The sequence below is a fragment of the Echinococcus granulosus genome (genome assembly GCF_000524195.1).
Source record: "Echinococcus granulosus chromosome Unknown EG_S00042, whole genome shotgun sequence".
NCBI classification, from domain to species: domain Eukaryota; kingdom Metazoa; phylum Platyhelminthes; class Cestoda; order Cyclophyllidea; family Taeniidae; genus Echinococcus; species Echinococcus granulosus.
The window spans coordinates 477,142-491,205 of record NW_020170422.1 but is presented as its reverse complement, the minus strand read 5'-3'; the positions used below and the strand labels follow the sequence as shown (position 1 = coordinate 491,205).

Sequence of the window (14,064 nt, the reverse complement as noted above, 5' to 3'; positions counted from 1 at the left end):
TTCTTATCGTTTATAAGGACTCTTAGAGAATAAATATAGATTTTGAAAGGGGATGTCACGACTGTGAAAGTATTCATTGTTATGGCTACATTATCAATAGAAATTAGTTTCATTTAAAGGGTGTAAAGGAAAGCCGTACAATTTTCCCCCTAATATATATATATATATATATATATATATGCACGAAAGAGGCACGCAAATTCCTCCTTAATTTGAGTTTAAAACTTTATACTGGAATTTTATAAAATTCCTAGGCTAATTTTGACATATGTAGAATACATGTTTCGCGATACCATCAAGATAAACACTACACAACGAAATATTATAGCACAAGGGATGCATGAACACGACCACATGTTGTTAGAGAGAATACTTTCTTACTCAGGTTTTTTGGTCTTCTTAAAGAGTTTTCAAATGCCCTGAAAATTATAAATCACACCCAGATACTTAAGGCAATACTACACATTCAGCATCAAAATAATTCTCACGCCTGAAAATTTCCTAATTATGCTCCCATTCTTACAATAGAAGAAAAGCTAATGTCGTAAAAGTATTTTAATGCTTGATGATAAAAAAAAATTTTAAAAACATAAAATTATAACATCATAAAGTGTTGTAAATGAATAGTGTGATATCCAGACAATTTCAGAGATATTCTATCTACTGTCAAAAATGGAGCCAATTTTACAAAAATTGTCATTCATCGCTATTAATTTTGACAGTATTGCTCCTCTAAATCACTCTTCTCCACTAATGTCACTGAGCATGTGAACCTGAAGCGCCTGGAAGAAGGCGAGATTGAAGAGGGCAAAGTAGAGGAAAGTGAGGAAGAGGACGTTGAGTGCGAGGACGTAGGAAAGACCCAGGAGGAGACTCACTCCACCCGCCTCCCCACATGTCACTCCCATTGCCGCACTGTACGCCGCGTGCGCCTCTGCACAGGGAAACAGACTGGCAGTTAGTCCCTCAAATCGCCTTCCTCCATCCACTTTCATGTAATCCGCCAGATTTTTAGCCAGTCTGTCATACTGCACCCCCACTTCTTTTGTCAATTTGGCACTTTCTGCTGCCTGAAATGTAATTTAGCATTGACGAAGTCGCTCTTGCATAAAGAGAATACGCAAGTAGGTACCTTAGAATGCCGCCATTCAAACTACATCAATGAAATTTCACCATGTCATTAAACGTCAGAATATAATACAGGGTAAATTAAAATGTTTTCTTTTCGGAAGAAAGTTTGACGAAAGGAAAGTCTAAAATACAAAGGAGTGTGGCATTCATCTAACAGTCAAGGCTTCCATCGGGATGAACCGATGGATATGCTTGCTATTAAACATGGCGCAAGTATTTATTTTGCAAGCAAATATCAAACAAAATCCGAGTAACAGGATAACATTTTCAGTAAGCAGTGATGGGTAAAAGGGAACAGTTCCTTTTATTAGCAGTAACAATTGGTCAAATGTGAAATGTTACAAACTTACATCACGAGATAATTTGAGAGAATTTATTGCTTCATGCAAAGGACCCAAAATATTCGGCTTTTGTGCATTCAAAGTTTGGAGAGATTTACGCGTATTCGCCATTTGTGACTTGATCCCAACCATTGTCTCAATAGCCCTTGAAAGAGCTGCATTTGGCTTCTCGAAAGTGGCATTTGTAATGTTGCTAAGTGCAGCAAATTGTTCCATTTTTTTAAGAAGTATCTCGAATGATGAAGTGTTCATGTAGTCCGGATTTGTGGTATTTATTAACTCCTTGAGGGAATAACATTAGCGATTTAGGCAACCACCAACAGTGGATATAAAACTGGGTTCACTTACATCTTAAATCCTATCGCATGCAAATTGTTGTTAAAAAAATGCAACACCAGTTGTTCACACATCTACATCAATATAAAGGGAGGACAACAAAGAAGAAAGTTTTGAGGGTATTTCCTAAAAATCTCTCTGATACACTAAGGAATGTTTCATCCTAATTTATGTAGGTCATGTGTTGGAGGTCAGCTTCATGCAACCAACATCCTAACAACATTGCAGAGTATCAAATACCAATTGACTGATAAACAGCAAACTTACGTTCAACGTGAGATTGGTGATTGTTTCATTTAATTTTTTTTGTATTTCTTCTATCTCTGCCTCACTAGGTAGATTTCCAGAAATGTTAAGACTTCCAATTTGTTTGAGAACAGCTCTAGAAAATCAAAAATCAAAATAAGTGTTCAAGTCAGCTTTAGTCATCTACTATTATAACAAATGTCTCGACTTTTCCAAACAACCCTTTCAGCCACTGCGATATGATTATCAAAATATAATATAAGTAGAAGAAGAATTGGAGCTAGAGTAGCAGAAGTTTAGGTTTCCTTCAAATTAATCAGAATGCTCAATTGTTAACCGAATAAAGAGGCAATTTTACAATCCACATTCAATAGTTCAGATTCAACTAAGTGATTCTGAGTTTTCGTTCATTATTCCGTCTAACCATCTAAATTAAACCTGAAAGGTGGCTACATGTCAACAAGGAAAGCTGTCAAGGACTTTGGAGAAAAAAGACCATAAAGCATACTCTCTTCCTTGTTGAATGCCTTGTATCACTTCCGGTCTGTTGACAAGTTTGGATACACTGATTAAGCTCTGGTAACCCACTGCGGAGAGGAGACCGACTACATGCTCACTTGATTCCCTGTTGCAGGTCCGCGTCAGGGCAAGAAGTATGTTCCTTGGAGGTGAGGTGTTCAGGAAATCAGCAGTTCCACCGACAGCATCACCAATGAGTGATTTCCATTGTTCAGCCACGAGACTGTTGACAACGAAATCCGATTTGTTGACAGCACTTTCTCGCACCACGTACATGCATCCCTCACCTACATCCGGAAACATCCACTAGCGTTTCGACATTTATACACGCATTCAAATTGTGCATCTCCCCTCCCCTCTCTATACTCAATCCATAGTCCATTTGTCGGTTCGCATACCTCATGACTTACAAAAGGTGTACCTTACGATGACATGTGCAAGTGTAGGCAGTGTTAAGTGAATAAGGAAATGGCGAGTGTTGTGGCAAGCAATGTGAGCGACTAACTGGATATTGTGGTCAACGCGAAGAGGAGAACGGCAATGATGGCAGCAAACATGAGCAGTATTGGAATGAACAGTACTGAGCAGCAGCACACCGACGATTTGCTACACACAACGTTGTCCCACTTGCTATTTGTTGAACCTAAATTCAAATGCAGTCAGTGAAATGCCATAACACCTGGGAGGTACGAGTCCGCCTAACACTCGTCAACATGCAAAAGAAACACAGCATTCAAATTTCCACTTTCAAGTGATTTAACAATGCAGTGTGATTCAGTGTTTGGGCGAAGTCTTGTAAATGAGCAATGAGTGCATTGCAAACGACATGTGAATGAAGTGGGAGGAGGGAGGGAAACGAACCAATGGAAACGGTGTTGGGATCAGCGAAGAGACGGTCGCGAACAGCTCGGTAAACAAGGCGCGTGGCAATCAGCGTTGCGATTACCATCATGGCTGCAAACACGCCACCCACAACATAGAAGCCAATTCGAATGTATTTCACGTATTTGGGAACCTGTGTCTCCACTGAGCGGATCATGTCGTTGAGTTCTTTCAGCAATTTTTCTGATTGAGACTGGGCATCATTCCAAAATGGCTCAATCTGGTCCAATATTTGAGCTAAATTGAGCTGAGTTTTTAGGGTATCCAGAATTTCCTTTGTTGAGTTTTGAAGCTTGGTGATGGTTTCTCGAACTTCTTCTAGTGGTCTTGATAAGTTCCCAATGGTCCGATTCAATCCCTCACCGAATGTTTTTATTACAGTAGTATTAACTGCGTTTAAAGACACTGGACTTTTAAATTTTGCGACGGTTGCCTACGAATAGTAAATTCCTTAATAAGGTGTCTGATAAGGGTGAAAGATAAATACGATGGAAAGATATTGGGGTTATATTATTGGATAACATTGCAATCATTGAGTACTACTTAAGCAATTATTAGTTTCCTCAAGTGTTTCATACATCATAATTATCTATAGTCTTCATGTTCATACAATAAGTAATAGCTTTAAGACTAAATAGCGCCTTCTCAATGCTCAAAGAATTACTGCTTTACTTAGTTGACTAACTGTGCAAGAGGATTATTAAACCAGTGCTGATGGTAAACAACTCACATTTAACTTCTGGCACTCTTCCCATGCATTACAGTTACTGACTTTGCCAAATGCTTCAGCATATGAAACGCGAACATCTGTCAGTTCCTTGTCAAGAGATACGGTTGCATTGTGGAGAGAAGCAATATCTCCGTAGACACTGTTCACATAGGAAGAAAAAGTCTTCATAGCTTCCACAGTCTTCTCGCCCTTTTTCAGTGCATTTCGCACTCCCAAGTATCCCAGCAACCTTTCGATTGTATCCAAGACTTCCGCGTAGATTTTGTCCTGAAGGAAAGCACAGAGTTGGCAATGCGAGAGGTGAGCAATTTATGACAGCTTAAATGCATTTCACGATTGATTACTTTCCAACTTTTTCTAATTGGCTCAACTTTCTACCTATACACCCATAGTTTGTTTAACTCTCGAATTCTCTAACTCGGCCACTTAAAGTGCTGCCACTGCACTGTGCTGATCAACATGGCCTCCAAGTCACGCCACTAGTCCCCCAGTCATCCTCTCCCCTCGCAGTGCATACTCTGCCAAGTATTGTGACTTCTTCTGGCCTCAGGAGAGGCATTGCTTGCTACAATTTAGTAAGTCTCCGCAGACTTTACAAATTTATCACCATTTGACGCAGCACGCAATGAAGTATGAAGAATGTCAATATTCAATGCCTTTATCACATACGAGGTACAAATTAAACAAGATGATGAGTGCAACTATTCCACCTTTCTCCACAATCACTACTAACACCTCCATTTGCATCAGTTATGATGGAAGATTTACACTAAGACCACACCAAACTCCCAATCAAGCCATCGTGATACAGGCTTAAAGTGTTACAATTTGCCATTCAGTGTCTCATTTGCGGTATTACGGATGCACTGCCAATAACACGCATGGAGTGGAGAAGAGTCAGAAGGAGGAGGAGGCGGTGAAGTAGAAATATGTACAGAGTGACAGTGGAAACAACGCTTTCACATGCATCCAAGTGTCGGTTAAGATTGAAGTTACAAATGCGATGCACTCACGTCAGTCTGCTGGATGAATTCATTGAGCACCCTCTTGGTGAGCGTACGACCGTTGGCAATCCCGTTGCTGACGAAAGAAGACGCATGCGATATCGTGGCACGTAGTCCATCAGGTAGGGAGATAGGCGTGTGATTCGTCGGTGGCTGTGGATTCGTCTCGAGATAGGAGACAACCAGTCCAGCACTGCTGAAGTACACAATCAGTAGGATGATGGAGACTGCCAAGAAGACCAACGCGAGTATTAGTAGCACTGTGTAGACGATACGGAAGATGAGCTGCTTGTTGCGGAAGTCGGACCGCAGTGCTGCCATTTGTAGGGCATTCATCGAACCATGGTGCTGCAGAACAAGTGAGGAACAGACATACACATTTTGCCTGGAAATTAGAGCATTGCGAATTTGAAGTGATTTTGTGAGAGTGGAGTGCTCTCCACATCAAACACTACTGATAAGATGGCAGAATTGAATGCTGTGTAGAAGAAATGAAGTGGTGGCATCATCACTCAGGTAGCTGTTGTGCACATCCTACATCTGCAAACACAACACAAATCACCACCAAGTATTCCTAATTCTTCGTGTCACGTTTGGGGTAAGACTTAGCTAAGAATCGAATGACGTTATATGCGAGTCTCTTCAATGTTTCTAGAGACTCTGTCACCTCAATGCACCGTCATGCTTGTGGTCCTGACATGCTTGCATCCCACAAGGCATCAACACAAACAATGCACTAATAAGGGCAGCCTATCCATCGCGAAACAGGATACACTTACATCTTTCTTCTTGTAACAGCAGCAGCAGGAGTTGATAACCTGTATTAAGACAATGAGCACGATGGCGAGCAGAAAGGTGGCCACTGTGATCCAGAAGATATTCGGTCCACGATTTGGGTTCGCGTGGGCACTGTCAACGCCTGCCTGACCTCCACCCAAGGACTCCGGCATAGCTTGGAGAATGGGCAGTGGCACGGGTTTGAATAAAAGCATGTTCTTGAAGTAGCCAACAACCGGTTCATCCAATTTGGAGATCAAACTGAACTGCGGATCTTGTCCCAAGGGGGTGGCGACGATACGGAAGAGCACATTGAGAAGACCTCCGTTCTCCGTTCGAATAACCCATGTCATTACAGCCGCCACTGTGGCGATCAACGAGAACTGAAGTCCCATCACTGAAGCAATTCTCCCTAAAATGAGGCAGCAGTAAGCTGAGGTTACAATGCAGCATTAACATACTTGCAAATAGAATGTGCAAGCACGAACGTACAGGACTGGAAAACGAGGATATAAGCACACTATATATACACTTCCGAATATATAGAGAAGTGCCAGCAAGCTCGCAAATAACAGATGAATTGCTCTAATTGGATGATACTAGTCACAAGTGAAAAATTACGCCAATCTCACCAATCGCCTCATCCGCCTACGCAAACAGGTCACAGCAAGCATAAAATGACCTCATAACTAGAGTAGGCAGATGTATGAGATTAAAAAAACTGGTGACTTACTATCAAGGAAAAATAAATAATTTGGTCATCTGATTTACATTATCTTCGTCACACCGTGTATTTTCTTTAGATATAGAGGAAATAGGTGATTAATGAGTGTGTTGGGAAGGGCAGTAACTTGATTCCTATTGGAATTAATGAAACTAATTTTACAAATCGAACTCTCTGTGAATTACTGAGCACTATGAAGTATTTCCTGATCAATATGCCAAACTTTCGCATATAAATATATTTTTGATATTTCGCACATTATGCCCTGCACTTTCAATTGTGCAATCCCAATCACATGCCCTCAATCCCATGGCACATGGCAAGAGATATTTCATCAAGTGGGCTGATTTATACAACCCACATCTCCTTCACTTTCAAACACTTGATAAATCTTCTACAAAGTTTTCACTTTATTTAAAAACCGTTGCTAGATGGGGTGTTCCGACCCAGGTTATTCCACTTTATGAATTTCTTCTGCCAAATGAAGATTTAAGATATAATCATTGGCACCTCTAATTAAGCAGTACGGCCTCTATTTTGTAGAAAAAAATACCACCACGACAACACAAACAACATCAAACGTATGTAAATGTTTGCTCAAACTCAAGCATGACATAGCTCTGGTCCAGTCGGAGAACAAAACCACTTGCATCATCCCGTGATGACCATGTCCGTACAGTTCCCCTTTAAGTTCGCACAGCCTCATCACTATCGTCCTCCTCATCGCTTGTGGCTGATTCACTGCTCACACTGACACTACTGGAGCTGGTCGACTCATCGGACTCCTCACTCTCATCATCGTCATCACTGCTGCTGTCCTCCTCCTCCTCCTCCTCGGCTGACATGTCAATTAGAACTCCCTGGAAGAAGGCGAGGTTGAAGAGAGCGAAGTAAAGGAAGACCAAGAAGAGGACGTTGAGTGCGAGGACATAGACGAAACCGAGGAGAAGATTCACTCCTCCACATGTGGCTCCCGTCACCGCACTGTACGCCTCGTGTGCCTCACGACAGGGCAGCAGTTCTTGTGTCAACTGTGCAAACAACTCACTGCCATCCTTCTCCATGAAACTCGTCAACTCCATAACCACTCTGTCGTACTGACTTCCCACCTCCGATTCCAGTGCACTCTCATTTGACGCTTGCTGAGAGGGACGGAGGGAGGGAGGGATTGAGGGAGAGAGTGTTTTCTGGATTACTGTGTTTTAATGTCAATTTATTCAATCACATTGTGAAGCTCAATGCTCAACTCTTCATGGCTACTTTCTCCAACACACTTGATTTGACTAGTCAAGCTGGGCTTGCTTGTTGGAATATTGGTTAAATATGGCTGGCAGAGCTGAAATGTCAGGTTAAGTGGATCTACTTTGAGCAATTATGGCATGATGTTATCAAGTACTCTTCCATACTCTGGGGAAAGGGATTAAGACTTAAAGGTAAGAGAACATGGTAAAATACGAAGAAAAGTACAAGCTTACAGAAGTAGTTGCCTTTAGCGCCTCTATTAAACCGTTGAATGGGGATCGAAATTCTTTCTTATCGTCATTCACTACGTTGATACCTGCATGAAGGTGCTCTATTTGAGGCCTTGCTCCAACATGGAAGTCGTCACATTTTGCAATTCTTTGGTTAGTTTGGCAATGCCGGTATTGAATAAATTCTCGAAGTTTTGCATTCTGGAGAAAAAATCTACAAAGAAACAGGTACTTATTAATTCTGTGGCTGTTGTAGTTATCAGTTTCTTTGGGGTAAAATTCTTCTACGTCATTCTCATTCTGGGGAATCATTGTGAACTAATGTGGACTGAGCAAGCCTAATAAAGTGTATCACAAAGAAATAAATACTGAAAATAAGACCAGCTTGAGTGACTGGATTCGAATAATTCAAACTAAGATTTTCTCGCTCCTTGATTTATCCGTTTGCAATGTACATGGGGATTTGCATCGTGCCACTTTTCAAACAACATATTGATGCTACATACCTCGCAACCACTAGGTAACTTTAATCCACCCAAGTTAAACCACCCCTTGAAGGAAACGGTTTCACATATCACTGAAATCTAGTTGCAAAATGCATACCCATTGACCACAATCCCTGAAGATTGCATTATGTCGACAATGAAAGCATCAGCCCCTCAGGCTCACCTCTTGATTGTCCGTACCAGAGCATGATAAGATCCAGTCAGCGGGCAAGTCGAAACTCTCCATCAGAGATCCTTAGAACTGAACCAATTGCTTACGCTTTGACCAACTGCTGCAGATTTTTGCACTTTCACCCACACCACCCTCAGACCAAACATACTAATGCTATGGATTCGTTAGGGGCAATATCATGGCGATCCACCATCATTCACACTCCGGTTCTACATTCCACTACTCCTTCTTCAGCAAATGTGAGAATATTACCTGATCCAATTTCACCGAGTTAATGCAAATCTTTCATCTGTTTTACGACGATGCTTAAAGTAGAAATGAATATGCCACACCAGCCCGATGCATTTTATGCCCACTATGCCAATGGTCCAGTAGAGTTCTAATTTTTAGAAGACTTATTTTCATTTGCTTCATTTCCCATGTATTACAGGGTGAGCAACTAGATGTTCCTGCCCTATTCCTTATTTTATTGGGATTACACAATTAATATTATTAACATACCGATCATTTTAGCACAAGTACATAAATGAACTTTAGAATTGTGCATTGCTTTGGCTGTTTGTTTAACTCTTGATTCTGACGAGGGGAATGCATCGTTCCAAAGGCATTGTAACTTCATTAGGTGGGTGGCCCTCTGGAACATGCTGGCAATTCTAAGCCATGCTGATGTCGACAATACATTTTCTGTCTGAGCATTACGTCTTCCTTTGCTGTAGAACTCCAACTTTAAGCTATTTAACAACGCCATCTGATTACGGTCTTTTCAAAGATACACAGCACAAATCAACTGCAGCTCATTATCACCCACGCTAATGCATAGAAATATCAAAATCAAACGAAGATAACACATACACCCTTCCACTGCTAATTCCATCCTGCACCTTCTGGCTATTCACGAGCTTTTGCACATCCACCAGATTCTCGTACTTCATGGCAGAAAGAAGGCCTACAATCGCCTGGTCCTCTGCGTAATCACAGGTCTTCATCAGGGCAGTAAGCACGTTTCGTGGTGGAGAAGCATTCAGCAAACTGTCCCCATTCCCACCGGTATCACCCAGGATCGAGCCCCACTGCTCAGCCACGAGGCTGTTCATTACGAAATCTGTTTTGTTCACAGCACTTTCCCGAGACAGATATATGCATCCCTCACCTTTCGCACAAAAGACAACATGCAATGAAAGCATTTCCTTTGCCACAAACCTACTGACTGTGCCAAGCATGAATAAATTTATTCACTTACTCACGATGCGCAAGGTTATCACACCTAATTCAGCTTTTACTACCTCCTTTAATATACTGCTCGTGGTCACTTACAGTGCCAATTTGTGTAAAAATGCTTGATGATATCACACCACTAACCTGATATTGTGGTCAGCAGGAAGAGCAGAGCGCCCACCAGGATGCCGAAGATAAGCAATACTGGCACGAAAAACACTGAACAGCAACAAGCAGAACATTTGCCACACGCAAGTTTATCCCACCCATTGAGACTAGAACCTAAGCATGGGGAGGGTTTTCAAGTTGAAAGAAAGAAAGGAGTCAAATTATGGATGTTGAGGGGAATGTTCATGTCAAATGTGGAATTTTACTTATAAAAAGCCCAAAATGCGATGCTATTATGATGATACTGTGTGCAATATGCCGTTTTTTGGCAGTGCACATGCAACATACCTTATCAGGACGCTGTTAGCTAAGATGGCAGGCAGGAGTAGTGGTGATTAAAATTGTAAAATGAAGAGATAAGTACTTATGCTAAAGACTTTAAGCGCACAGCGTGATGTCGTGTTCAGACTGTAAGCAGTAAAGTCCATACATTTTCGTCAGCGGCTAGCAGCACAGCAGGCATTTCCGGTGAAATTTACTGCATGAAACTTCTGTTACAAAAGAGTCAAATTCTCCTATAGAAAAGGATGATACTAATATTTGCGAATGCTTGCAACATGGAAATGTTAGCTCTTTCTGTGTACTAAGACAAGTCTAAGTTGAAAAAATATTTTATCATGAAAGTTTAGGGTTTTCTCCATAATGAAACCTAGGTAGCTTATTTTGCTCACAGTTAGAAAGGGCTGTCGCGACTGAAGGATTATATCAGCACTGTTGACGACATAAGTAGACGATAATTTTCCTCTACATCTTTTCCGTTTGTCTTTTACCTGCACAACCTTGAATTCTGCCATTTGACTTGGAAACTCCTGATCACTTTTGTTTGATTTACAGTGGATCAGATGGGATATTTTAACATACCAAAGGGAGCGCGAAGTCTGTGCAATAATTGCAATTCCAAACCTACCAACTGAAACATCATCTGGATCGCCGTAGAGCCGATCTCTCACACCTCTGTAAAGAAGACGAACGGAAATGAGGATTGCGATAAGCACCATGAATATGAAAAATCCACCGATAGAATAGAGGGTAATGCGAGCTAATTCAGCGCCCTGTGAAACTTGTGTTGTTATAGGCTCAATGGCATTTCGTATGTTCTGCACTAGCTCTTGTGACTGTGTCTCGGCTCGTGGCCACAATTCATCGACGGTGCTCAAAATTTGCTGTAAGTTAAGTTCTTTTTCCAGTGAGGCCATGATTTGATCTGCTGAGCCTTGGGTATCATTGATTGCAGTTTGAAGTTTTTCTTGCTGTTTAGCCAAATCATTGTGAATGGTATCTAGCTCCCTGGCTAATGTGTCCAAAACGCCATCAGTTAATTTTTCTGGGTCAAAAGGACTTTGTAGCTGCTCTACTCTTTTCTAAAAGGCGAAAGAAAATTAAAATATATAAATTTTACTACTGAAAATTAAGCATATATCCATTTGTTAACTTATTAATTTTGAGGTCTATATTTCGACTCCAGATAAGGCCCCGGGATTTATCCTCTCCATAGCAGTTTTACCTTATCTTCCCCCTAATAACGATTTCTCACTCATTAATTCCGTTTAATTGGTATTTTACCTACTTTTTTGTGATATATTGCTTTGGACAACTGTGACTGAATGACAAAATAACATTAAGCTCCTATTCATTTTACCCCAAAAAATAATGCTCTGCCATCTATTGATTTTTAAAAAATTATATATAAAATTAAATAAAAGTAGACCTACTTTCAAGTCTTCACAAGTTCCATCACAGAGTTTAATTTTATCAAATTCCTTTTGGTACATGCTTTTTGTTTTAGCAACTCGATTTTTAACATCAGTGATATGTGTTTGGAAGTTTTTCATCATCGAGCTTGAAGAATCGGCATTGGCACTGCAGTTTTTGATAGCGTCTAGATTCGACTTGCCCTTCTCGACGACACCTGAAGCCTTCAGATAGTCTAGTAGGTTGGAAATGACTCCATGGAGACCCAATGATATGTTCTTCTAAAAGACCTAATAACCGACTTATGCGACCTTAATCCGAGCTGATTTGATTCATGGTACCCTTCAATATTGCTTGCAGGTAAGGGCCAATTTTTTTAGCCAAGTGCAGTTCATACGAACAAAGGCTTCCGACTTCTAAAATACCTACTTGGAACGGTTAAAGCAGGCTTGAATTGTGTTTGCCGTTAAAATATGAAGGTATCTAAGATACTCAAGTCATTTTAGCCCATGCAAAACAGCCAATGTGAAGAATCACGGAAGGTGCAACTAAACAGTGGTAAAGTCTATTTTATCACCTGTCTCAGTATGGCAAATTCGTTTTTCTTCCTCTACAACTTGACAACTAAGACATTGTGCATCCTGTGCTTGGTAACACAACTGAATAGACTGAAAGTTTCTTAGAAGAAATATTTGCTAGTGGGAATCAGTAGCTCTGCTCTTATAAATTAAGTATATAAATGTTATTTTACATTGTATTCCATACACCACTTTAGAGCCTTTGGAAAAGACAACTCACATTTGTCTGTCGAACAAAGCTATCGAGTGATTTGTTAGTGAGTTTTTGACCCGATTTGATCCCACTCTCGATAAAGATGGATAAGTGTTTCACTGTTGCCTGCAGTCCATCAGGCAAAGGGGTGGGATTTGGTGTTGACGTTTGTGGATGTGCCTCAAGATAAGAGACAATCAAACCTGTGCTGCTGGAGTAGATCGCGAGGAGTATCACAGATGCTGTTACAAAGAGCAATGCAATCACTAACAAAGTGATATAGATGATGCGACACACCAAGTTCTTGTGCTCAAAATCCGTGTCAACCGCCACCATTTGCACACGATTTAGGTGGCGCTAAAATTAAAAAAAAATAATTTCGATTTAAGAAATGTCTACTGATTAAGACATGCAGTGGGTAATTAAGACAGCGCTGAAGATCAGAAGTGTGGAATCTCCCGGGACATAGGGACCAGAAAAGGTGAGGCTTGAGAACACCAGCTCGGGTAAATAGAACCACAACACAACAATTCAACCATTTACTCAAAGGCTTTATCTAAAATAACAAAGTGTAAACATAAATTCTAAAGCAATACCTTACATCAGCTATTTTTGAGGAAATTAATAATGATTATAAATAAATATTTTAAAGCAACATTTGTCAGAAAAATTATTTTCTGCCTTACAATAAAGTGCGGAGAAGGTGCCGTCAATTTCAATAATTTTAATGTGATGCCAAAATGTGGTAGTCATTAGCGACAAATGTGAGCCTTCAAATCGTGTCATTGTCACATCAACTTCCGCAAGTCACTGCCACAAGAATAGTTTTAAGGTCAAACGCTTTGCCAACGCTTTTTTTGACACCGATTTAAACAGAGGCGGTAAATTAAATGTTAAAACGTACGGACACTATTTACGCGTCATTAAAACGTTAGCAGGAACAGTATATTTTATATGAGAATGGACCACGATTCGTGGACTTAATGCGTTAAGTACAGGTATAACTTACATTCCTTCGTCCACAGCAACAACAACAGCAATTGATGATCTGCAAGACAATGATGAGAATAACAATAGTTCCCAGAAGACCTGTAGTAATCCAAAGTATCTCCGGTTCACGATTTGGATGAGCATTGGCGTTGTTAACCCCTGCTACCCCGCCACCATGGGACTCAGGCATGGCCTCTAGAATAGGTAGTGACAGGGGCTCCGATCTGAGCATATTGATTAAAAAGTCTAAAGCGTTGGGTCCACCACCTTCAGCTAAAGTAAACTGTGGATCCTGGGAATTTGTCGGCGAGTTCACAAAGAGTGCGTTCAGAAGGCCCCCATTTTCGACTCGAACAACCCATTCCATCACCGCCGCAACAGTGGCCAT

At 40.8% G+C, this 14,064-nt stretch overlaps 1 protein-coding gene across 1 annotated transcript; it reads right to left on the bottom strand. All coding sequences in view use genetic code 11, as the record gives it.

Moving 5' to 3' along the window:
* Nucleotides 1-737: 737 nt before the first annotated feature.
* Nucleotides 738-14,064, bottom strand: EGR_05598 (hypothetical protein; the record flags this gene model as incomplete). The annotated part of the gene is made up of 17 exons (XM_024494847.1): nucleotides 738-1,070; nucleotides 1,482-1,754; nucleotides 2,076-2,190; nucleotides 2,563-2,860; nucleotides 3,079-3,216; nucleotides 3,435-3,888; nucleotides 4,186-4,452; nucleotides 5,199-5,537; nucleotides 5,969-6,378; nucleotides 7,400-7,832; nucleotides 8,166-8,376; nucleotides 9,693-9,990; nucleotides 10,200-10,274; nucleotides 11,131-11,584; nucleotides 11,936-12,196; nucleotides 12,714-13,043; nucleotides 13,696-14,064. 17 exons carry the CDS (start codon nucleotides 14,062-14,064, stop codon nucleotides 738-740), a joined length of 5,058 nt encoding a protein of 1,685 aa, XP_024350767.1.